We start from the raw sequence: 25,513 nt of genomic DNA, 5'->3' as shown, positions 1-25,513 counted from the left end.
TGCCTGGCACAGCTGCCAGTGCGAGCATGAACACACACGCACACACGTAATGTATGCACAATACTGTGCATATGGACTTGGGAAAAGGCAGAGAACAGCGAAAGTTGCTGGCTGTTGTTTTAAGAGCTGACTCTGCCATTTCTAAGGTTAAGTTTGTGTTTTTTTGCTACTCATTACCATTCTTTAACTGTTACAATTTATATCAGCATATAATGTTAAATAATTACAGGGAGCGGAGCTCACTCTAGCGAGGATATAAACGCGCTGTGGGATTCTACAGATTTAAACAAATAACACTCACAGCAGGGGGTGAGCAGATGAATTAGCATTAATATCCTGCCTGGGAGATCCCAGTGCAGTGCTATGGCTTAAATACAGATCTTTTCTGTAACAGTCAATATGACAGCTACTAGCAATACGGCCCGGCATGCTCACTAGTCAATACAGCAGCTGCAGCTGAAGGAATGCCCTTGCAATAATCCATACGGCAGCCAGTTAAAATAAATAACTTCCCTTTAACAGTCTATATAGCAGCCAACTGCATTAAAACCTTCCCTTTTAAGGTCTATACAACAGTCAACTAAATGGAAAAACTGGCATCCTTCTTGGCAGCTTCAGAGGGAAGTCAGGCATCCAAGCGGGCAGGACTGCGCTCTCCTCATCTCCTCGTGCCACGCCGGGCGTCCCACGTAGCTGCCTTTCACAAGTGTTACCTTCTTTTTGAAAAACAAAGACCAAAACCTGTTTCTTTGAGATGTGAATAACAAACGAGGCAGACCACAGCTGGCCACGAGCACTCAGTGCATCGACCCAGATTTCCTCAGAGCAACGGCAACAAGGCTTCTCCTAGCACTGCCACTGCGACAGAACCGCCCCATCCCCACTGCAAGCAGAACCCAAACTTGAATTCCCTGCCTTCCATCAGCCACTGGCGGTGGTTTTTATTCCCTAATCAGAAGCAACAGGCTGTGGTGGGCCAGGAGCCGTGCACTGTGCCACAGCACTCCATGCTGCAATAACAATGGCAGAAGATGGTCATATAAATCACGACAAGGAATGGCTGTAAAACATTCAAATCTGACAACTGAACTGCAGGAAAATCCATGACCACAGTGAATTCTGGCATGAGGCAGAACAGAGCTCCTGTATCTGGATAAAAACATGCTGGTTTTGTACCAGGGTCACATCCTGCTCTCGTGCACACAGACTCATGCTGGTATCACTCTGTTGCTCTGTGATGGACTGCCCACAGATGTTCACTGTGAGTTGACTGACTTCCAGAACAAACCTGTAGAATTCCAGCAAAGTACAACAGCACTTCTTGGGTTAAATTATAAAGTACACCACCAAACATACAGCACTTAATATTGGGCTTATAATTTACAAATTGTTGTAAAAGCAGGGATAAATCACTAGAAAATAAAATATGTACATATTTTCACATTTTCCATACTGTCAAGAGATTTTATTGATAGGAAGTTCTGCCACTAAAATACTACATTTGCTGGTTTCCTATGAGAGAATGGGGATAGACGACAATTTTGTTAGAAGTTGGACCAACAACCAGGAATGGCATTTATTCTCTAAAACTCCACAAATTAAAAACATCTGTCTGCTTTCCTTTTGAGGAACCTGTCCCTTTGGGTATATATTTAAAAAACAACAACAAAAAAGAGGGATCTACAGACCCACCAGATGTTTGGCACCTGGACCCTTTAGAAGGAATTGATCGAGAAGATGAATATTTTTTTCAGGTAAAAAAAATAAAAGGTTCTCTACAATCTTTCCCATTGTCAATGCCTGGTGTTATTTTATCTCAGACTTTAAGGGAAAAGTGGAGCTACAAACACATTCCAGCTTACAGCCTCCCAAATCAAGAATAAATACACGCCACCCCTACTCAAGAAGTCATGGTTTGAAGCTTTGAACATCTTTTGCAAAACGACAGTTATTAAAAACAACAAACATGCACAACACTGAGTCATCTGGTTTCCAACTTCTGAGTCAAAAGGGGCTGATTCCACACAAAGTGAAACCTGGCTCTCCGACTACTTGCATGGTTAACGATTTGTATCTCTGCACCACAGCTTCAGAACAGGATGTGGAAAAAAGAATGAAAAGGAGATGGGAGAAAGGGGAGGGGAGGGGAAGAGCAAGAACACTTCTTTACTGGTCCCAGTGTCATTGCAAATAAAGACCATGTCAAGATTTAAACCATAATAATGGAAAGGCTATAAAGGTCTCTGCGATAATGTTTCCTCTGATATTCCCTTTCATAAATGCTCTCTTTATGTTGCGTGCTTTGCAATAATACATGTAATGTTTGTGAACTGGCCCCACTGGGGAAGCTGCATCATATGAAGCTTCACAGAACACTACATTAGAAGCAAGATAATTAATTTCCCTGTTCCCCAACCTTTGTCAGCTGCACCTATCTTCTTGAACAGAACGCAGCCAACATGAGGAGACAAGTCATCTAAAGCAGCCTCCACATCTGTTAGCTGGAAACAGATCTGGATGTACCAGCACACGGACATGCAGTACAGAGCTACCTCTTCCAGTGCAATCCCTTTCTGGGTTGGGCTAAAAGCCTCTTCCCAGACCTTACGTGTACAAACAAGAGCCCTGAACCTCTTCACAGCTATGCCAATCGGATCAATAGCATTCTGAGCTTCCTCTTGGCAATGGAGGAGAGGAACACGAGTGCCAGGAGCATCTGAATAACAGATCCCTGCCAACGCAGCGCTGTGAGCCTCCGTGTGGCAGTGCATAAACACACACACAGAGCAGTGGCTGCAACACTGCTCTCATTTTGCACGTGCAGACCAAGATCCCATGGCTCTACATGGGGCTCTCTTTGCCTTGCAAGAAGGAGGGACCACCAGCAGCCCCAGGCCTCTGCAAGGCTGGCAGTAGAGAGAAGACAGCCTCCTCTGTAAGAATTTAGGATCAGAATGGAATCCCATGAGGCCTTAACAGTGAATGTCCCAACTGACCTCATACCACTACTCTGAGACACACTGGGTGCCCGGGTAGCTGACCACTGGAGTGAGAACTAAATCCATCTTTACAAGATTGTGGCAACCTGATGTTGAGAAAAGGGTTGTCAAAAATATGGTGCCAAGGGGAAGAGGGGGGCTCATCTCAGTCTCGACTATAATTCTCAATCATTGCACAGAAAGTATTTATATCCTGTTGGCAGCGTGTGTAACCAATGCGACTCTTCGTGTCAGAGCTGTCAATTACAGCTCTGACTTATGAGGAAAGATTAAATGAGCTAAATATGTAGAGCTTGGCTAAGAGATCAGGATGGGGGTGGGGAAAGGAGAAATGATGTGATAACTGTCTGCAAACATCTGAAGGGTGCAGATGCTTAAGGAGGAAAGGAATCACTTGGGGTGGCACACACAACAAACAGGAGAAGCAAGCTGGAAGGAAGGCAGAAAATTCTCACTGTACAGCAGGAAAGCTTCACTGGAGCTCAGCTGTCTATATGCTCAGCTGTGGAATCGTATCCCAATGAATAAACATCACTCAGGCCATTCAGAACACCTGGCAAAGCACTCAGAGCTGACAGCAGAGGACAATCCTGCCCTGACCAAAAGGTGTAAAACAGTGTAAAAAAGCAAGGCATGCTGTGAGTGTGGCTGATGATATGAAGTTATCACTCTTACATCTCTCCAGCTGTAAAATCCTTTTACTAAAGAGCTGTGCAGATCTGCATTGCTATTTGTCCAGGAGTGCAACTGTCAAAATAGCCATGGTGTGCTCTGCGATCACAGCAGGAAAGACGACGTGGTTGGGACAATCAGGGAGAAGAACTACACACACACACACAACAAATAAACAAAAGTATTCAGATGTTTGGAAGATTTTTTAATTGAAGCACCCTGCAGATAAATGTAGGAAAAGCCCCTAAGAAGTTGCTTGGGAGCTCGCAGTCTAAGAATTGTACCAACTCCCTCGTTTTGCAAATCTCTCTTCTGAAGGAGTTGGCATCAGAAGTATCTGAGGGATGTATTCCTGCGCATCAAAGCCGGGGAAAGTTCTTTCAAGTTCTTGAATAATTCATTCTGCCTTTTGTGCCTCAGCTGCCATGTTCTACCGTGATGAAGACGCAGTGTATCCTGTGCTCTGAGGCAATACACAGACGCTGTAGATATTGCAAATTTTTCTTACGGCGTGATCTCTTAGGTAAAAGTAGAAGGAAGCCAAGAAATTAAGAAAGTTATCACGTGTAAGCAGTTATAATCTCATGAGAGTCACTAGCTGTCACAAGACTAACTCTTTTTGATTGCAGTAACAATGACATAGCATCTGGATAAGGGCAAAAGGAGTCCAACTGCTCAGTGGTATTAGAGCAGAGGAATTAAGAATCTCTGGCAACACTCTCCAGGTTAGGAATTTAATAACACGGAGTCAAGAGGCACTCTGAAGAACCAGTCTCCTACATAAAGTTATTTCAAGAAGCTAAAAAGGCAGACACTCCCGAGAAGTTCTTAAGCTGGTCTCTCCTCTCCCTAAGCAGAAAAAATTGCGGGCAATTGCTGCCCTCTACAAGTTGCTCTGCACATAGCACGTTATCCACACATGTGGAGCTGAGATGGCATTATTATCTCACCTTGATCCCACAGCTCATCATCACCAAAGCACACACGGTGCAAGCAGCTCCTTGCTGTGTGCCACCACCTCTCTGAAATTCACAGCTCCCCTTTCCAGCAGCTGGGGCACAAAGCACTCCCTGTGTAAGCAGGCAGAGCTGGGCTGCCAACCTGCACGGAGCCACCAGCTGGCAGCAAAGCAGAGCGTGGCCTATAAAATGCTGCTCATAGGTGTAGCACGTTTAGATCTCCAAAACATCAGGTGAGCATAAACAGAGGAATGAAATTCATTTTTCTCAAGGGTAAACATCAAGCAATGTTAAATATTTCCTAAGTGGGTGCCAGCATTTTTGGAGTATTACAACTATTTTAAAAACATCTTCAAAGTTTCCTCAGCAGTAATATTGGTTTGTCTGAAAAGGAGACGAGAACTGCTTTCAGACCTCTCTTCTGCACAAGTGCAAAGACCATAAGCTGCTAACTTAGCACAGTGCTAGTGGTGAAAGTGAGTGTGCCTGCCTAGTTGTGCTGGCTCTAACTGGTCTCTTAACCAGGGAGCTCTTAGGGACAGGCAAAGGCATCATCTCATTTTGTACAGTTTGATAAGGTCTTATCCTGCTTTGGCCTGTCATACTGCAAGTACCTACCTTTCACATGGTGGCATGTAATTAATGCCACAGTAGAAATTATATCCCAAATTCTTACATTTCATCCTCTTTTAAAATTGGGATTCAAAAGAACTCCATGGAAACTTTCCCACTGACCTCAGACAGGCAATTTAACTGGATGTGACAGTGCTCCTTTAATGATGCTCTGTACGTAAATTTGCGTCTGCGTGTTTTGCACATAAAATGTGTTTGTCTAAATCAACAGAGACAAAGGAATTGACATTTTAAGGGAGGACATTTTGCACGAGCAACAGAAGAAGTTAACAAAGCCCCAGCTGTAAAAGACAAAAAAGGCAAAAACAACCTCAAACTTATCAAATGGTCAAAGTGCAGGAGGTCTGCTTGGTCAGTGCAAGAATTCTCTTTGCAGCAAACCAAAGTACTGCGTAAGGAAGTTGTGCACCTCCAGCTCAGTGCTCCTGGCCCTGTAAAGCTGCCATCTGCACAGCAGTCGCCCTGCAGAGTCTGATGGAATTATTGTCCAACACCGGGAATCCACAGCAACGCATTCAGGAGCTCCCCAAACAAACGGAAGCATTATCACACCATTAGGGTTACTGCCTGTGCAGGAGGTCACCGGGCTGATAGTCTCTCTCTCCCTCCTGCTGACAGTGCTAAATTACCCTGACTAATGTTTCGCTGGGGGCTATAAGTTAGTTGCCTACTGACTCCGGCTGTCTGGAAATCCCCTCCGGACAGATTTACTTTTAGAGAATTATTCAGTGTAGGCCACCACTCTGAACAAACCCACTGTGGCAAACAGAATTTGTACAGCAAACAGGTATAAATCTTGTGTTAAACAATAAAGGGTGGGAAAAAGGAAAGCAGAAGTGTGTGATGCATTGTCCCTCCTGAACACTCCCGTCCCTCAGAGCATCCCTGAAAACAAAAATCCTTCCGAAAGAAATCTACAGATCTAGAACTGGGATCTTTAAACTTGGAAACCCCTTACTTTCTTACGGGGTTTGATAGAGCTGTAAGACAGCATCTATTACTTTATAAGATAAAGATTTGCAAGGCGTCCAATGACTTGTTCATCAAAAATGGATTGGACCATTCTCATTAGCACCAATGAGCTCTTCCACATCTTACAGCACAATTCTGCAACCTTTCCTCATCCCCCCATTTGGTGCACATGGTTAAAGACAACAAATTCTACGCTAATTGCCATAGAAGCAGCAGTACTTCTCATTACCTTGTACTTTCGACAGCCTGTAAAAAAAGGAATAAAATGCCCACATTTCAGTGCTAACTGCTAGCACCTGCAGTAAGAAACAGAAAGAAACAGCACATGCTAACAGTAAAAGAAGAAAATTTAAATGATTCTGCAAAAGAGAATGCTCTTCACACCACAATCCTAACTCAGTAACAAACCAAACCAGTGATTTACAATCACCAGGAATATTTTGTATTTACAACTAGTACTTCTTACAGCATCGGAAAGAAGAATGAGCCTATTTCACCGTAGGAAAAAATAAAAACTAAAATTAGGCAGCATGTGGGAAGACCTCACTTACAAGCTCTGCTCCCTTCGGTTTTGCCTTCATAGCTACTGTTCAGACTGAAGTAGACTGAGCAAAAAGCAAACGCCAACAGTAAACGTATTCAGCTACTGAAAGCATCTCAAAAGCAGCACAGAATGTTTACAGAGCTGCAAGACTACTGGGGACAGTCGAAACGAGCTAAAAAGAAGCAGAAAAGACTAAGTTTTTACACTAAAGAGAGAAATGAGATCAGGGGAATGAAGACTCAAGAAAAGGCTATTTTCTAGTGTTCTAATGTCAAAGGAAGTGGTTTTGTCCTATAGAGTGATGTATTTTACACATTCCAGGACCTTGCTTTGAGCAGCTGCACCAAGACAGCCCTATCCCAATCCCACAATCCCAGAGGATTACCAGAGATGGCTGCACGCACAAAACCTGGGGGAAGCAGAAGAGATGCAGCAATGTTCACTGAGAAGCTGGACTCAAGGAGAAGCTGATCCTGCACTGACGATGACAAACGTGGCTGTAAACAGCAGCGGAGCGAGATGCTGACACTCTGCTAACACAAGGTTACACTTCCCACTATGGAGCTACACGGCAGATTTTAATGGGCCAAGACCGACAGCTAGGGAAATGAGTGTCCGCTCTCTACTGCAAAAATTATAGCTCTGCCCATCCCCCTCCAACTCATTCTCCACTGTCAGTACTGTAACACAATGACCTCTCATTAGGGGGCATTTTTCAGTTGGGACAGTTTATTGTAAGGACACTGGATAACTCAGGGGATTAATGGCACGGATGTGGAGCCCCTTATCTCCCCTTTGGGAGTTCAGAACAGCACGTGCCGTGAGTGAGCAGCGAGAAGAGTCGTGCAGTAGCAGTTAGGAGTGTGACATGAGTCTGCAGGGCTCCACTCTGAAGGCCTCAGTAACGTGATAAACCTTGGTGTCAGACAGCATCTGGTTGCGTGATCTTGGAGAATACAGACATCTTCTTGTAAATAACTGGAATCCGCTGCTTTTCCTGAGTTCCCCTCGAAAGCTGCAGGCTAACACAGTACATGGAAGACAGTGCCACCAGGCACAGAGCAGAAGGTATTTAGTACTGTGCAGGATGCAGTACTCATTAAAATCACAAATGCAATACAAAACCAGCTTGAGCCCATCATGACATCTGCTGACACAGCACAAGATGCTCCAATTCCATTGCACACCATTAATACACCCAACACAGATCTCAGCCCTCAGAAACGCCAGCCCTTTCAGCTACCAGTTAAGTCAATAAAGGCAACAGGGGGGCAGAACAGAATTCGGTCACGAGATTCTTTTCTCCCTCCTCTAGACTCTCGAAGAGTCTGAAGACATATTCTTCCTCAACTCTTTCACACCAGGTCTGAAGTCAGCAGCAATCTGCCTGCGCTCACGGCTTTCCATACGGCGCCGTTTGTTGGACTCACGCCACGGTTTGTTCTGTTGTTTCCGTAAACACTTTTCTGACGCGGTGCTGTGCCCCCACAAGGCCGCCTTACGGACCCAGAGCTGCTGCACACGTTAGGAGGCAGCATGCACGATCCTGGCTGCAGAGAAGCCACAGCAGCGCGGTGGAACTCGGGTCATCTGGCTGACAGAACTGCACCACTCCTTTAATAAGGCTTCTACAGATACCCAGCTGGAAACAATAACGGCTGCAAAGCGAACGTGACAGAAGCTGTGAGAGCTTAATATAAAAGACAAATAATGAAAAAATAAGGAGAAAGACTCCACTTTTCAAAGGGCCCTAATTAACTCACATGCAAGACTCAACGTTATGAGACTACAGTTTACTTTGGAGTTCTTTACATTCATAAATATTTGTGCACATGTACAAATACATATCCACACAAAGATACACAGCTGCCATGTGCTTCCTCTGAGCAGTTCTTTAGGTGCATACAGAGTAAGAAATTAATTAAATCAAAGGTATTGTTAGAATCTGCCTTGAGAAGAGAAAGCACTGTTGACCAGCACAAGCTGCAATGATGTGCTGCCAGCTATAGGCTTCATATGGGAAGGAAAAAGGAAAAAACACCAAATCCATCACAAAGCTGGAGTGTTATCTTTGTCAGTAATGACTCTGGGTAATCTCACATACAGATGTCTATGCTATCAGAGATCGCACAGTGTTACAAGGGTAGGGAGATTTTCACTGCAGAGTTTAATAGAATTCTTTAGCAGCCCTCTCATTAGATGTATTTTACTGACCCTTCCCACTTCACAGTCTTTACTCACATCTCTCTCCTATAAAAATTAACTCCTGGGTTCTCCAGATAAGAGTTACAAAATAAAAACATTTTGCCATGACCTGCACTGTGCTGTTACAGAAAGTACTTCAGCCTTCTCACCACAGACAGCCTATATTCACCACCAGCACCAAAGGAAAGCAACTCAGAGAAACAGAAGATGTGCTCAGGACAATGAGAAGGGCTAAGATTTTTGGCAAAGTTAGAGGAGGGCTGAAGAGTAAGAGGGGAAAAAAAGAAAAAGAGGGTTGTAAAAGGAATGGCTGCAGCTTAGGAGACCGATGTCTCACTTCTCAGGCTCCATCACCATAAAAACAGAACAGGGTTCTCTTAGCACTCCTCATATAAAAAATAAATCCCCAAGCTCTTCTCAAACCAGGTCTAGAGTCCAAGCACTGGACGACGAGCACTACCAGCTGCCAAGCACTTCTAAGCTGAGTGTATCTCAGAGTAAAGACAGCTCGAGTGAGGCACTGAGCAGCAGAAGTCGTTTTATTAGACAGTAACCCAAAGAATATCTGCTCAAATTATGCTGCAGTTTCTTTTTCAGACACCTTATTAAATAAGCAGTACTCAGGAGCACACACTGCACACCCTTAGGACAAGTGGCCCCTGCACGGGGCTGACTTTGTGCTCGGATAAACTCAGAGGCCTATGTGAGCCATGTCAAACCATGGGAAAGACAGGAGGGCATGGCCACAGACTGCAGAATTCACAGGTCAGCAGCATGGCAACATTAAGCAGTTTATACCTTTCTCACAAAGAGCCAACTCTTTAAAAACAAACAAACAAGCAAACAACAAAAAGGATTCAAAATGATATAGCAAAGAGAATAACTCATATTTTGTACTATTAGCAAGAAATTACGTGCTGCTGCTAGAAGAACTTACCAGAGGCTCCCGAGATGCTGCATTTTCAGTCGCAGGACTGGAGCCGGCCTGAAAAGCAAAAAGAAGAGTGAGGTTACATCGCCACCCGATGGACACAATTAGAAACGCTTGTCTGTGCGGACTGCCCGTTGTATGCGCAGGATTCGGGCAGACGCACGTTTTTCTGCTATTAGCAGAAGCTCAGTGATGAACTGAAGACCAAAAGGCCTGCCTGGGTCACACAGAAAATTAGTTCCAGCAGTCGTCATTTAAACAGAATCCTGCAAACAGGCAGAGCTTGCTCTAGGAAGCCAGAGAGCACTAAGATTGGTTTCCAGGGGACCCAGTAAATCCTTAACATCTGCAAAGGTTTTTTGAGATGATCGAAGAAAGATACTGGACAGAAGCAGCCCAAAATATTGCTACAGAAGTGGATGAAAGGTACTTTGCTCTAATTCTGTGGTTCCTTTTCCTCCTCTGTAGACCTAAACTTGACACTCAGCACCTCCCATTTTCATCACCTGTAATGTACCCTTTGTTTGCTGCATGATCACAGAATGGCCAGGGTTGGAAGGGAGCTCAAGGATCCTGAATCTCCAACCCCCTGCCACATGCAGGGCCACCAACCTCCACATTTAATACCAGCCCAGCTGCCCAGGGCCCCATCCAATCTGATTCCTCTACAGGTTTCAAAGCAATGATTTAAGTATAGCCCACAGCACCTGAGCAATACCAGTGTCATCAGATGCTGAGCACCTCACCTGCACACCAGGGAAGGGTGGCACACAGCAGTAAAAGGGAAGCTATGGGATGTAGGCAGGACAGCAAGCCTGATGGATTACACTTAAAATTCAGGAGCTTCCACTCTGCAGGCATAACAAATGCAAACTTTGATCACTGCATAACCACCATGTCTCAGCTCTCCCAAGGTACAGACACTTCATTTCGGCATAAAAATCTTCTATCAACCATCTACTTTCTAATGGGATTCATGTGTGTTCAGATGGGCTATGCTGTACTGCCTTCACTGTGTTTTCTTCCTAAGGGAAACAGTCATGTTCTGGTTGCCTCAATGAAGAAATAATAATACTGATGGTAAAGATGACACGTTTTGAGGCTCACTTAGAGAAAGGAGATCCTATTCATTGAGTACAGTGAAAGCTACACAGTGATACCACAGAGTCCTTAAGTGACTTCTTGACCTCAACTACATGCACTCTTATGCAATACATCACACCTTCAAAGCAGCTCAAGTCTCTTTTTTCACCATCTAAACACCACCCAAAAATATACAGAAATGAGTATTTGCCACAAGAGGGTGCCAGTAACACAAACATATCCAACTCTGCTACTTCCAGACCCGATCCTCTGCAGGCCCAGCCAGCTCCCACATCAAGGCAGTGATCTCTGCAGGCTCTCATCCTTTCCCCATGCAGCCACCTCCAGTTTTGTTTTGCCCAATGTTTATCAATCAGCCACTATCAGTTCATCTCAATGACTGCAAATACCATTTCCACACCATACCCGAATCACGCTGACCAGTGTGGTGGAAGCAATGCCACGTGACTGCAAGAAAAGGGCACTTCTCCCTTCAAGTCTGTGGCTGAGCTCCTATCTCCATACTCACAGTGTACCTGCTGTCAGGGTCAGAAGTGTTGAGACAAGGGAGACAGTGCTGCTGAATGCTTCCAAAGGGCACCTACAGCTACCTCCACTGAACCATTCCATCAAGACACTTGGGTTAAGTGTTGGGTTTTCTAAGAATATGCACATTTTAAGGAAAATCCAAAGCATTTGAACTACTTAAGCTGACTGTGAAAAGAGCTGCAAGGAACAAAGCCACACAGAAAGGAGCCATTCCCTTGCACTGATCTCCATGGGATTCACAGCCCCAGAAAAGTCCCAGAGCCTCCCATACACAGGAGCACATCTGTTCTGCCTTCAGGAGCTGCACCAGCACTTACAGACTTACATGCAGCCTTTAGCCAACCTGGGAAACTGCCCAAAGAGCACCTGGAATGGAGCCCAGGTTAATGTGTGAAAATACGTATTATGTGGGTAGGTCAGAGTACTGAGAGCACAGAATCAAAAATTCTGATGTGCTTGTAAACAGCCTGATGACATATTTGATTAGCTGGACAATCCATAGTATTTTGATTGTACCGTCCAAGGCTACCAACAGTTTAAATGAGATCTGCATTTCCTTCCTGCAGTATCTGTGCACACAAGGCACTGTGACAATAAAGGAACTGGTGTCATAAGGCAGAGCACAGCAACCCTCTGGCACATGGGAACTCTGAGATAAGTCAGGGAAGAATCCATCCTTTCTATGCGATGGCTGCTCAATAGCCTGTGTTTACCAAAGCAATGGCCATCACAGTCCAGAGACCAAATATCCCATACCATAAACCATCCTTTAAGATGCACACAGCAGAAAACTCCAAGGCTAAGCACTCCAGAGCTTGAGGCAAGAGGGGAGGAAAATTCACCTACGCATCAACTAGTGATGCAACTAGAGAGATGCAACTCTGGAGCAAGAAATCAGGCACCTTTCAACACCTTTGAAATTTAATTATTTCCCTACATGAAGGCAAGCCACAGCTAGATGGCAGGCTGGGCCCAAAGTGGGTACAGTGAAGCTTTAGAAAGAAAACAAGATTTGGGCCTGAGCTGCTGCTGGCTGAGCTAACCACAATCTCCAGTATACGGTCCAAGTACTCAGCACCAAAGAAATCCTGATAGCCCAGAGAGGCCAGAAATCAGTTACTCTGTTCACAGCCCACATCATCCTCTTGATCACCCTTCCCTTTTAGGGGCTGTTCTTTTTTTTTTCTTCTTTATTTTGTTGTTTTATTAACATTACTAAAAAGCCCAAGGAATATGAATTCTAAACAAAATAACTTATTTAAAATCTGTAGCAGAAACGTTTATTGCCTTTAGAGCATAATCCTATCTATGTCAATGATTTCATCTGTGCTGCAACACCACTCTCTGCAATGCTTGAGGCAATACATTAATTCATGAGAATGAGACAAATGAGACAAAACAGACAGTAAGGCAAAAGATATCAGACGCTCCCTTTGCAGCAGCTAAACTAACTAGATTTGTAATAGCAGATGATAGGATCCAAACATAAACATGTTAAGCAAGACAGTTCTACCACTCACAGGCTCGTGTTGAATGTTTGACTACAAACAATCATGATCAGGGGTAGAAAATAAATATATTTTTGAAGTTCTTTACATGTTTAGCGTGTTACAAGGACCACCCCTTACATGCATTGGTACCAGTGTCAAAACTGCAGCGGCTGCATATAATGAGTGGTATTTGTATTCTGGTAAAAAATAAAAAGATAAAAAGCTTTATTGCAAAATTGTCCCCTTAAGAAATCATCTACTGTAGCTACATATCCTTTAATTGCAGATTACACCCTTTGCTCCTGGCCAAACCTGCTGGTTTCTCGCCAATCCCACCCAATCTAATCAGATTTGAGGGCACTGAACACTCCCCAGCTGCAGTTCTGGATGAAGACATGCAATCAATGTCAGGGCGATGGGGGAGGAGAGCGGGGCCTGACAGCCTTGGACAGAACAACCTTTCCATCCCATGCTAACACGCAACATAGGGAAGGAGGAATTTCAGTACAAACAGGGCTGCTCCTGGTGCACAGAGCATGGCTGTCCTGCAGCTGAACCCATCAGTACTTCCTGTACCCAAACCAGGCACAACACCAAAGGAGCCCTACAAACTGGGTCTGCCATAAGGAGGCCATGACAGGCCATAAGGCACACAGGGCACAAATGATGAGCTGTTGCTTTTGTATACGTTACAGAACCCAGCAGGGGAGCTGTAAAGTGCCCATTTTCTCCTGTAGTGGCTTGGAACCCACTCTCTCTTCACAGGAGCTAGACACAGCGGATTCTCTGTGGCAAAAGGTTACTTTCCAACAGCCTGCATCCAAAATGCAAACATCGAGCCTCCTTTTGAGGCAAAGCAATACTAAAGAAGTATAAAACAGAGATTTAAAGGGTGCAGTGAGAGTACGTGATATCATGGGAACCCAAATGTTTCTCAGGCAATCATATTTATCAATTAAGCAGACTTCTTTATCGGAAACCTGCAGACAGCTGCCTCAGAGACTGAGAATGTTTCAGGTTTCCTCCTGTTGACGGCGCTCACCCAGAGCACGAGGAACAGATTGCTGTGCCTGCACCTCAAGCTGCTACTCATGAAAGCACATGGCCAGTGCAGAACTGTCCAGCAAGCCAACCAGTAGCCTGATAACGGAGCCTTTCACAGCCCAGGGCTCAGAGCACAAGCTTTATGGAATTCATCTCCATTTAGCTCAGCAATGCTCCCTACAAACTTAGCTTCTTCAGTCCAAAATAAAAGTACCAATGGAAAGGTGAGTGGTGATTCAGTCAAATGAGAACAGATGTGAATGACTGCGCAGAAAAGCAAAGCAGATCTGCTGTTTTCCTCCCTGTTCCTCCCACAGCCTTCACCTCCAAGAAAAGGCTTTTCTGTGACCGCCTCAAGGTTTTACAGCCTTCCTGTGGTACTGCACAGTGCCCTATCAGAAGGCTGCCAGGTCCCTGCATCTGGGCTTGGTTGGTGGCGTGGTGACACAGGGTTACACTGCACTCTCAGTCCCATGGCACAGCCTTTGAAGGTCCCCCTCCAGCCCAAACGCAGATGGCTGGAAACCCAACACAAGTGCAACTCCATCGTGCTGCCATCTTCCCCTCTGCCTCCCCCATTCGCTTCAGGGCCCAATTTATGAAACCCCAGTGATTCCAGTACCTGCCCTGAGCACCCAGTAACGGCAACACGCCGGTGCCTCTCCCAACACCCCTCACTCACTTATGGGCAGGGCTTGCATCGCTCCCGTCATTGCTGTGCCCTTTGGTGCCACTGCTTCAAGGATTTTTCTCCCCAGCTGCTGCAAGGCACAATCACTTCGTCCACCTGACGTGCAAACCCACCTGACTCGCGCACTGCCTCGCCTCTCTCCGCTCGAGCACTGCGTTGGTTCGTTCCGACTTCTTTTCCCCCCATCCGACTGCTTTACCCCCACACACTCAGAGCTCCCCGAGGCCCGGGCAGCCGCTCCCAGGCTGGAACCTCCTCCCCTCCTCCGCCCCTCGAGGCCGCGCTTCCCGCAGAGCTCCGCGCCTCAGCGGCCCGGGAGCGACCGCCGGTGGCAGCCGTGAGGGGGAGCGGCGCGCGGGAGGCGGTTGGCGCCGAGGCCGCGCGCGGGGGGCGGGAGCACAGAGGGCCGGCGCGAGCCCCGGTTCACGAGGAGGCGGCGGGGCGAGCCGAGGCCAGCAGCCGGTAGCCCTCCTCCCGACCGCTCCCCCGCGGAGGTGGCGGCGCCCCGGCCCCACCCGCCCCGCTGCCCGAGCAGAGCGGGTAGAGCGCCGGCCCCGCGTACCTGGCTTGGCTGCTCCGCTTGCTCCGAGGAGGCCATCTTCCCAGGCCCAGCTAATCCATGCCCGCCCAGACGATGGTTCGCCCGCCCCGCCGCCGGGAGCGCCGCAGGCAGCACAAGCTGAGCGCCGCGCTACCGATGCGCCACCGACGCCCGTCGCCGCGGCCCAGGCCGCCTGTCCCTTTAAGGCAGCCGCGGAAATAAGCGCCGAGCGCCGCCCCTCCGCAGCCATGGCGGCGCGAATGAAGCCGTGCGTGGTGCGGCGGGGCGACGGGCGCGAGCAGCACGGGCTGGCCGCCTCCTGCCTGCGGGAGCTGCGCGACAAGGGTGAGCGGCGGCGATTCCCGGAGCGCGGCCCGCTGAAAGAGCCCGGGGCCGGCGCTAACGGCACTGAACGTTTCTCTGCGCGCAGCTGGCCGCGCTCTGGATATCGGCGAGGATGGGCGGCCCATCACCTTGGTGCTGGCGGAGGATGGCACCATCGTGGACGACGAGGACTACTTCCTGTGCCTGCCATCCAACACCAAGTTCGTGGCGCTGGCCAATGGCGAGAGGTGGTCCGGGAAGAGCACAGGTAGCGGCGGCGCGGGGCGGCTCTTCCCGGCGGGGAGAAATGGGGGTGGCGAGCGGAGCTGCCGGGTACGAGCGGGGCTGTGTGGGGCTGAGAGCGAGAAAGGGCCCCAGAAAGGAGGCAAACTGCCCCAGATTTTACGCCCCCGACCATCTGAGCGGGGAAGCCGAGCCAGAGAGCCTCGTTTTAGCAAGGAGCTGCTCTGTGAGAGATGTCACCGTCCGGTTTTGACACTGCGTAAAAAAAAAGCAGCGTTAAATAGCTGTAAATGGGAAGTAATGGCTCTCGTTCTGATCTCGATAGCTTTGTGCTTTCATCTTTTGGCTGATGATGTTAATGGCAGAATGCAGATCGACCTGGCTCTCAGAGCCTGCGGACGAAGTGGACAGCGGTGCAGAGAGGTGGAGGCAGCTGGCCCGGCAGCTGAAGGGTGACCTGTCCAACATCATCCTGATGTCTGAAGACGACCTGCAGGTACAGAGGGGAAGACCAAGCAGGGGCCAAGCCTGTCCATACATTGCAAAGAATGGCACAAAACAGAATAAGCAAATCAGATCTCAAAGCTTCATTCAGCTGTTGTTTCTTTGGCTGTGGTGCTAAAGTGAAATTTCTCCTTGAGGGGGAATCATTTTTGCACTGACAGCACAAGTGCTCGAGGAAGATGCTCTAAACCACTGATTATCCCTCACAGCATATCTTTGTGATTCTGCCCCTTCTTGCAGCATGCAGATTCTTAAGTGCCAGCCTGCTGGCTTTCTTCTGTGTGCTTCTACACTTGCTTAAGAATTGGTACTTTGCCTGGAATTGTCAGGCAAAAAATCATCATGTTAAAAATGCACCATTCTGCAACTTCCTGAATATCTCTGGGCTGCTGGAATGCCACTGCAGCTTTTCATAACCAGGCTGACTGCTGTGAAATATACAAGGTTTCACAAAGGTGGAGGCTCTGTCACTCGGGCTTGATGTTTGTGCTGTAATCAGTGTGACGGAATTACTCACTCAGTCCATATAACAGGAGCACTCCTATTGTTTTAAGGTGCTTATTGATGTACCACGTTTGGATCTGGCAGAGGAACTTGCCCAAAGTCAATCCAAAACCCAGGTATTGCAGGACACCCTGCAGCAGGTGCTGGACAGACGAGAAGAGGAACGTCAGTCAAAGCAGCTCCTGGAACTCTACTTAGAGGCCTTGAAAAATGAAGACAACATCTTAAGCAAAGTAGCAGGTAGGGAACATTAGGATGCTGAAAAAGGAGCTTCTCGGAGAAGCCTGGAAGAGTTGAGTGGGACAAATAAGTGGGGGAAGGACTGGGGTGAGTCGCTTGCTATTAACATCATTGAATAGCTGGTGTAGTGGAAGAGTTCTCTGAATGGCAGAGACCAGGAGTCCTTTCACTGCTGTCACATTGCTTACAGTGCCTGAAAGTAGAATATGGGGGAAAAGCTTACACAGTGTAGTCATCCTTAATACTATGGATTTCCTAAATTAGAGGCTGCATATCTAATCTCAAAAACAACAATGCAGTCTGGACTACGCTTCCTGTCCTGTGCATGTGGCTGTAATGATTATTCTGTTTTTCAGAGTCTGAAAGTGCACCGGGAAAGGAGATGGACGTGGTTGACACAGGTTCCAGCAGTGCAGGGACTTCAGCCAGAACAGCCCTCAGTGACCAGATCTTTGCTGTTTTAAAAGAGAAACCTGCCCCAGAGCTCTGCTTGGACAGTCAGACTCTAGAGGTGGGTGAGGATCATACAGTCATGTCAACAACCATGGCAAATCTCTCCTCTTGGGAGGAAGGGTTGAGGGGAAGCCTCTGGGGCACAAAAAGGAAAGTCTGTGTAAACTAGCCATGAGAAAATGTTCTGATTATTAAATTGTTAATCTCACTTTTCTCTGCTGCAGAAACAAAGTAACTGCTTTCTGCTAGTTTGAACATAGAGCTTCAAGTACTTCATAGAGCTCTAAGTACTGGTAGAATATAAAGAAAAATACATTAGCCTAAGAGATACAAGATGTAAGCTGGAAACATCTTCAACACTACATTGGCATTAACAGGTGTCTCATTACTGCTGTTCTTAGTGTGTTGTGGGCAGGGGGTTGTGGTGTTAGAGCATCAGTGGGCAGCACTGCTACAAGTTTGTCTCTTACAGCTGGTGGTGAAAGAAGACACCCAAGCCCTGGCTGCAGCTTTAGGCTGGGACAAGCAGAAAGCTGAAGCTGTACAACAAGCCTGTGATCAGGAGCTCTGCAAGCGTTTACAGCAAGTGCAGACTTTGCACTCCCTGAGGAGCGCATCAAGGGGCAAGAAAGCACTGCCTTGTGGAGATGGGCTTAGTTCAAAACGCAGAAAATAAGACTGTAGTTCTGCCTCATGTGAGGGAAATACAAGTAGTTGTCAGTTGCATTTTTTTTTTTTTTTTTTTTTTTTTTTTAATTAGAACCAACAGAAATAAGGTATGTCCTGGGAGCCATAGTTTGCTGGTCATACTGTGGTCTGGCTACAGAAAACTCAAATTTGGATGTTGTCCTGAGGCATAAATACTTGTGATGATTCAAATCATGTGTAACCAAAGGGATTTGGATTTTTTGCAGAGTAGTAAAACAATGGTATTGCTAAACACAGCATGCAAGAGTTGAGCTTTGAATAGCTCGTTGGGGTGGGAGCCAGAAAATTCCATCTGATAATGCTGATCTAGCTCTGAAGCCTCAGGCAGTCTGCTCACCTTCCCACAATTTTCAGCAGAAAGGATGAAAATTATTTACGTCGTTAATGAACAGAAAGCAGGCATTTTGATCATTGCTCACTGAACACAGAACATTTGGGTTTTTTGGGGGGTTGGGATTTTAGGGTTTTTTTGAGGGACTTATTGTGATACTAGCATTGGGCAGTTTTTCCAGCTGCTTCCTTTAATCTCTAGCCTGGCATCTAGGCACTTGGAATTCTCATGCTAATCTTACCTGTTAAAGTAAAATCAAAACCTCTTCTGTGTTTTTGTTGTGGTTATGGGGATTTTTTTTGTTTGTTTATTTTTCATGTAAAAAAACTCCTGCATCTTTCAGTGTAGTGCAAGCACTAATTTGTAGAACAGCTAAAATGGAAATGCTTGTTTTGAATGGCTGTGGGGCAGAAGACTTGTATTTGGCTGGTCTGTATTCTAACCATTGGTATATCATCATGACAGCTCTGCATTAACCTACTTGTTTTTAAATTGACTGAATTCTCATGTCTTTAAAACTTTTTTGTACTAAAACGTTGGATTAGTTTTGATGTGGCTGCTATGATTAAAGAATGTGCCAGTAAGCATAGTATTATGTTAAGGACTGTAGAACTTAAATACAGAAGTGTTCCCTATTTTACTCACTCAAAAATGTTGTGGAAGTACAGCTGCATTCACTCTCCTGTGAACATCACACCAGAACTCTCCATCTTGGGAGATGGACATAAAATAATCTGAAAGGTAAGACAGAACCTAATGTTTCTGTAGCTATCGATGTTTTCTATCACCACGCAAAACCCACTGGCTGAACATAACTTCAAATGGTGCAGGCTGCCTTCTGCTAAGTACTGCTACAGCAGGCAGTCGGATGAACCCACTGTATGTAGGTTTGAGTTGGATTGTGGCACATACAAAGTTAGACTGCCTGTGTAATTAATATGTATCCTTGCCAGTTCAGTGCCTCTGGGCAAGAACCCACTGAGACTTGACTGGAATTGGAGGGAAGCTTGCAGTCACCTTCTTGAAGCCTGTTTTGCCAAGGCACATGATTGCTTCGTACAGTATATATTTCTGGCTTGTAACATTGCAGGCCATGGCAGGTAAAAGAGTTTCCTGCTGTTTTTAATAGCTACTTATTACAGTCTTTTTATGTTCAAGCCTTTATGAAAGAGCGTATACAGCTGTCCATAAACAATTTTTGAAGCATGCTCTGTTACTCACAAAGCACATGACACTGAGTGCACTAGGCATACCAGCTGTCAGCAGGCTTTTCTGTGAGCTCATGTCTCGCATTCTTCCTGTTATCATCTAGTTTGTCAATCTTGCTCAAGGCTGCAATACTTTGCTTTTTTTTCCTAGCTTAGCTTAGCAATGGAAATCCTGCTGCTCGTGCTGTACAAGAGGAAAGGAGGATTTTACCCGGAGCTTTTTCACATACACCTAAAATAACAGCATAATTGCTGACATCCTGCATGTATTAGGAGTGTTGAACTCACCTACTTCAGGCAAATTCTGAGCTGGAACTGACAGAGACCATGCTGGTACTTCTTGTAGAAGGCAGTGATGGTCCTTCAAATCTGACTTTAAGAAGAAAACAAATAGAGGGCTTTCACTGCTTTCTCCTTTTTTTCTGTTACCAAGGTTAGAACTTAGATGCCTGCAAGTTATTCAATATTGCAGTTCTTAAACTTCAGAATTAAATTATTAACTGTGCCTACCATAGTATGATTTAAACAGATACTTTTTTCCTTAATCACTCTGATACAGTAACAAAATAATCAGAACTTTATAAGCTGATGGGAGCTGCAGTTAAGCTGAAAGCTGAACTTTCAGGAGTAATTTGAATCATCTGCAAAGAGCACATACTTAGTACTTAACTCTCCTTAAAGCTCTGTTACAGTCAACATTCTTCAAATGTCTCAGTGAAAAATGAGAAGCAATTAGCTAATAGGCTAACGGACTTCACTGCTGTATCTCATCCCCTAATTTCTATGAAAAATCATTTTTTAATGGTCAAGCTTATGTACTGCTGCTTGGATCTATTTCAACAGTGCAATCAATCAAAGCTGAAAACTAAAATACCTCAGTGGCATTTTTAAATGTAGCAGTTCAATTATCCTTATAAATTGGCCTTTTTTTTTTTTTTTTTTAGGGTAGCTTCTGATCATTATATTCTGAACATCAGTTCAGAGCTAAATTCCCTGTCAGTGAAAACAAAGACCTGCTGCCAGATCTAATGTTTCTACATCAAACAATCACAAAACGTTTCAGTGCACAACCTCAGGCTTTCAGCCAGCACCTTCCATGTTCCAGCAGTGTTATGTGCACAAGCATTTGGTCAAAGTGACAAATTGTAGCCGAGGACAACAGACAGCTGAAGAACCATCTGCATTAGAGACAAGTGTAGATCAAAGCAGAAAATGATATTTGGTCACTCTTTGCTTATCTAGCATATGCAAATCAGGAGAAACAAACCATGCTTTGTAATTTAATTTAACACTAAATTAGATGTATGTTTTATAGATGAAAAGTGTTTGATTCACTTCAGCTCATTTAAGCTGCAAGTTCCCTAACTATGCAAAAATTAGCATTTCCTTGATGTTCTTCCTTTAAGAAGTTTTAACATTTAAACACAAGGAACTGTGCAGCACATGATTCATAAGCATGAACGTTTTAGAGGTGCTCAGGAGGCAGGGATGCAGCACAGGTCATGAACATTGCCAGAAGGCAAAAGCTGGGGTGGCTGCTGCTTTGTTCTGTTAATGGCAAAACATTTAGAATATCAAAGCCCCAACTTAGTCTTCATTATTTACAGATCCAAGTAGACAAACCTACCTTGTAACAGATTCCTTTCTCAGAAATACATTTGCCATGTATCCTCAATTAATGGTCTTCAACACTGCATTAACGATTTCTTCCTTAAAACATCACAAACTCTTCCATCTCCTATATGGTGACCAGTATATATGACAATACACAAAGCCTCAAGAAAGAAATGTATGATGACACACAAACTTCAAGAAAGAAAGTAATGTATAGGGGCATTATTTAAAAAACATATATATGAAAAGTCAAGAAACACCAGCATTTCAAGAGGAAAAACTTCCTGTTGAATACAGAATCTCTACAGTTTATCATCATCTATCTAGATTACTCTGCATTAGTCTGTAGAATAATTTATTTAAAAGATCATCTTATCCCTGGAGGTGGAGCAGTTCTGGACTGGGAAACAGGAGGATATTTAAAAGTGCCACTGTGAAATATTGATCTGAAGGTAGGAGGAATTCATTTTTAGTCAGCATTTGGTAAGCCTGCATCAGACCGGCGGAGGGCAGTAGTGATTTCCAACCACCACCGGGGGCCGTATTCCACAACGTTTGGAAAGTGCCCCACAACTTCCAGAAGGTGATTACTGTACATCAACAAAATCACAGGAGAGAAATGACACAGAACATGCTTTAATTGCCAAGGCAACAAGAGATACGGCTATGAAAAAGGAAAATGTTTATAATAGCTAAACAAATCTGTCAGAAATGGAAGTGAGGAAGAGGTCAAAAAATTATTGGAGAAATTAAATTGTCCTTTGCAGGGAGTTGCTCATACTGAGGTGTGAATATGCTCAGTGGCTATGCCTTGCTTTAAATTCTATCAATAAAGGAGTTTCTTCTTAATAACAGTAAGATTTTGTTTAGTGAACAATTCAGGCATTTTGGCTGTAAACTTTGTTGGAATCTGACAGTCCTTTCACTTTTGGAACAAGAAAATGTAACTAAGCATGTTTACCTAAAAAAATTATAGAGATTCCTTAAGCTTGCTAACCTGCAAGAGCAATCACTGGCAGGCTAACCTTGGTCTTCTAGGATAGTAAGGGAAGACCAGAGAAGTTACTGAAAGGTAAATCATGCCATGTTGGAATCTTCACTTTCAGTCACCGGTGTTTCATTTTCCTCAGTTCTCCTTCCCTTAGCTGCACTGGACTTCTTCTTCTTCTCCTTTTGTTCCATGTTACTTGATGCAAGCTCTTCACTTTTCTGTGTGATGTACTTAAGCTGAGAAAAATAAACTAATCAGTGGTCTAATGAGGAACATTAGACCTTGACATAAATAGTGCACAATTATTAAGAACAAAAAATTCAGCTCCAGCCTTTACTATGTCCTTTCACACTGAGTTCTTGTTGCATAGTTTAAATCACATAGAAGGGAAAAAAATGCATAAAATAAAAATTAGCATTCAATTTAGCTTTCAAAACTTCATTTGCAGTTCTATTTTTAAAAGCAGCACCGATTTATACTGTAAAGTCCTTAAAAAGCAAAGATAAGCCTTCTCCTATAGGCCAGCACAGAAGAGAAATGAAGTGAATCATCCCTATGTTAAAAGGAGACCCAGCAACTTGACACGGGTGCAAACTGTGTCTGACCTTATGCTAAAATAAAGGAATACAATGTCAGGAAAAAAAAAAGTAGTGCTCGTTTATTGTATTCATACATTTGGAACCTCAGAAGCTCTACTGCAACCAGAGCATTGTTGCTTAAATTGCAATCAGATGCCCACAGTGAGGCACAGCATCATGAAGAAAAATGTGATGAAAATTAAAACAAATCATGGGATCGTGCCCATCCACCATCTATAAACCAATTAAACTGCTTAAACAACAGTTGCTTCAACATTTAAAGAGCATCACTCAGATGCTCTTAGGAATTAACCAACAGGTATGAGAAAGTTGTAAGGCAGAAAATACAGTGAATCTCACCAAAGAATTGCTCCTTCTAGCCAAAAGCTTCACGTCTTCTGAAGTGATTGTGCTTCGCTTTGCATGCCTGCATATAATTTAAAAACACTTCTTGATGTGTTTGCTAACTCCAGGTGTAAAAAATCACGGAGAACGTTTAACTAATGGGGCCTAATAGGGACCCAGTAAACCAACGATACCCATCGTTTGTAAAAAAAATTTTGTGTTGTAGTCATGTATGCATACATCTAAATACACTACACAGAAACAGTAGCGTTCAGTAACCAGAACATCAGGCACTGCTGCTCACTCTGACTTCCCAGTGTGTTACTGAGTTGGTTTTCATTCAGTCACGGACTCCTTAAACATTCCCTTACCTCCTTGAAGCAACCAGACGAACCACAGGTATGCTAGCAAGCATCTGTCACTCCCAAACCACCCAGCACCGCTACACATCAACACAGCTGGCAATTATATGCAGTCACTAATCTAAACAATCGTTCACACTGCACATGCGGACTTCCAAGATGAGGAAGAACCTATAACAGCATGCCTATTTCTTAATTACACAGTAACTATTTAATCAGCCAAGAGAGCTTTTTAAAACCTTAAAAAAGAACTGCAAAATACATTTTAAAGATTATGCAATTAAAATCAGATGTATTGCCTGATGTTTGGTTGGTCTGATGGAGACAGGAGCTGGACTTGATGATCCTTAAGGTCCCTTCCAGCATGGGACATTCTATAATTCGGGCTAATGCAAAACTGCCTTCACAATGTCCTGCAACATACCTGGCAAACATCTCGACGTCTTTTGCAAAGTTTTCTGGAGAAAAAAGAGAGACATGTTGTATTTTAGAACGCTGTGTCTGATTTGGAAGAAGTACATACTGCTGTAATACAAAGGTGCAATGGCAAATTGTCAAACAAAATAACAAGAAGCGACCACAGCTTGTTCTCACACAACACTGCTGCACAGGCAGATGGGCCACTTCGCATACATTTAAGTGCTTTTTTGAGGTAAGAAAAACAGAATGACTATTTCTTGTAGCTGTAAAGTCACGACACAAGAAGCTCTGCATCACTGAGAGCCCGAGGCTCTTTCTCCTAGCGCAGCCCATCCCCACCAGCCGCCGTTGGGCCGCAGCGTAACACGCGGACGTACCGCACTGCCTGAAGGTGATCTCGGATATGGCCGCGACGGTTTGCTTGCTGAACAGCACGCCCTTGTCCTCAGCGACGCCCTGGCACAGGCAGCCCGTCGTGTAGTGCACCGCGGCCCGCAGCCTCTACAAGACGGCCCCGCACAGCTCAGCCCGCAGCCCGCCCTGCGCGCACCGCGCCTCACCCACACGGGGCCCCCCGCCCCTGGCCCACCAGCCGGGCCCCGCCGGGCACGGGCGGCAGGACCAGGACAAGAAGCGGCCCCGCCGCACCTGGATGAGCAGCTCCCGCTGCTCGCCGCCCGCCGCCTCCATCGCTCGCCCGCCCGAAGTTTCCCGCCCAGCGCTAACGCGCAGCCGCGCCGCCGCCATCTTGGGCCCCGCCCCCCCCGGCCGTTCCCTCAGGCCCGCAGGTGCGGCTGGAGCCGGGTGGGTTTTTAATGCGCACTGGGATGGACGCGTGGAAGCACCCCGTTCCGCCCCGAAACACCTCTGCGCACGCGGAGTTCCGCTGTAACGCCGGGCAGAGCCGTTCCTACTGCTCACCAGAGAGAATTGTAACACAAAGCACGTGAACAGCAACTGCTCACACTTCCACAGCACTTCAGGTGCCAGTGCCTGCAGTAACACATTGGTGTTACAGAGAACCCCTAGATCTTACAGTGTAATCTGCAAAAAGTCGCTTTAAATCATAAGCAGTCCCTTGTTAAATCACACGGGCACTCAGCCGCTGAGCAGCTCTCCTGTTAAAGGGAGCACAAAATTAATCCAGGCATCAGTTCACAGCTCAAAACATATTACACGACAGGTTCTGCGAAATAAAGGTGCAAGCATTGAGGTGAATTTTCAACGGTCCTTAAAATGATGGGATTAGAGGAAAAACGGAGCCAATCCTGCATGCTGCTGCAGGTTATTTTACTTGGCCCGGGGCAGGAGGAGGCACAACACATGGCTAGGAAGAATCAGCAGGGAACTGCAGCTGCACAGAGAACTGACAGCC

At 45.5% G+C, this 25,513-nt stretch overlaps 3 protein-coding genes across 4 annotated transcripts in view; 1 reads left to right on the top strand and 2 right to left on the bottom strand.

Moving 5' to 3' along the window:
- PEX14 (peroxisomal biogenesis factor 14) overlaps positions 1-15,456 on the bottom strand; it is a 72,785-nt gene extending 57,329 nt beyond the window's left edge. The window contains exons 1-2 of the mRNA XM_048967972.1: positions 15,335-15,456; positions 9,922-9,969 (exon numbers count right to left, since the gene is read on the bottom strand). Coding sequence (XP_048823929.1) covers positions 9,922-9,969; positions 15,335-15,370 — 84 coding nt within the window. The 5' untranslated portion in view covers positions 15,371-15,456. The remainder of the gene's footprint in view (positions 1-9,921; positions 9,970-15,334) is intronic.
- A 6-nt stretch (positions 15,457-15,462) lies between these two features.
- Positions 15,463-21,613, top strand: DFFA (DNA fragmentation factor subunit alpha). Of its 2 annotated transcripts, none has more exons than XM_048967974.1 (6): positions 15,463-15,658; positions 15,744-15,905; positions 16,246-16,376; positions 16,939-17,128; positions 17,485-17,639; positions 18,054-21,613. In XM_048967974.1, the coding sequence occupies exons 1-6, from the start codon at positions 15,562-15,564 to the stop codon at positions 18,255-18,257; spliced, it is 939 nt and encodes a 312-aa protein (XP_048823931.1). In that variant the 5' UTR covers positions 15,463-15,561; the 3' UTR covers positions 18,258-21,613. The 2 variants fall into 2 exon arrangements, with proteins under 2 accessions (XP_048823931.1, XP_048823930.1); XM_048967973.1 differs by having other exon boundaries at positions 15,544-15,658; positions 16,206-16,376.
- A 446-nt stretch (positions 21,614-22,059) lies between these two features.
- CENPS (centromere protein S) lies at positions 22,060-25,480 on the bottom strand. The gene is made up of 5 exons (XM_048967975.1): positions 24,787-25,480; positions 24,516-24,639; positions 24,143-24,176; positions 23,372-23,438; positions 22,060-22,669 (listed from the first exon to the last, which is right to left on the bottom strand). The coding sequence occupies exons 1-5, from the start codon at positions 24,883-24,885 to the stop codon at positions 22,520-22,522; spliced, it is 474 nt and encodes a 157-aa protein (XP_048823932.1). The 5' UTR covers positions 24,886-25,480; the 3' UTR covers positions 22,060-22,519.
- Positions 25,481-25,513: the final 33 nt, after the last annotated feature.

The sequence above is a fragment of the Lagopus muta genome, chromosome 21 (assembly GCF_023343835.1).
Source record: "Lagopus muta isolate bLagMut1 chromosome 21, bLagMut1 primary, whole genome shotgun sequence".
NCBI lineage: Eukaryota > Metazoa > Chordata > Aves > Galliformes > Phasianidae > Lagopus > Lagopus muta.
Note: the sequence above shows the minus strand (reverse complement) of the source record. Positions and strands in the feature narration are given on the sequence as shown.

Excerpts from the sequence above, each read along its gene's own strand:
- DFFA (XM_048967974.1), top strand. The coding sequence starts at position 15,562 with ATGGCGGCGCGAATGAAGCCGTGCGTGGTGCGGCGGGGCGACGGGCGC. Across the intron at positions 15,659-15,743 it reads GCGGGAGCTGCGCGACAAGG|CTGGCCGCGCTCTGGATATC; the intron begins GTGAGCGGCGGC and ends CTCTGCGCGCAG. Across the intron at positions 15,906-16,245 it reads GTGGTCCGGGAAGAGCACAG|AATGCAGATCGACCTGGCTC; the intron begins GTAGCGGCGGCG and ends TGTTAATGGCAG.
- CENPS (XM_048967975.1), bottom strand. The coding sequence starts at position 24,885 with ATGGCGGCGGCGCGGCTGCGCGTTAGCGCTGGGCGGGAAACTTCGGGC. Across the intron at positions 24,640-24,786 it reads AGCGGGAGCTGCTCATCCAG|AGGCTGCGGGCCGCGGTGCA; the intron begins GTGCGGCGGGGC and ends GCCGTCTTGTAG. Across the intron at positions 22,670-23,371 it reads CTAGAAGGAGCAATTCTTTG|CTTAAGTACATCACACAGAA; the intron begins GTGAGATTCACT and ends TATTTTTCTCAG.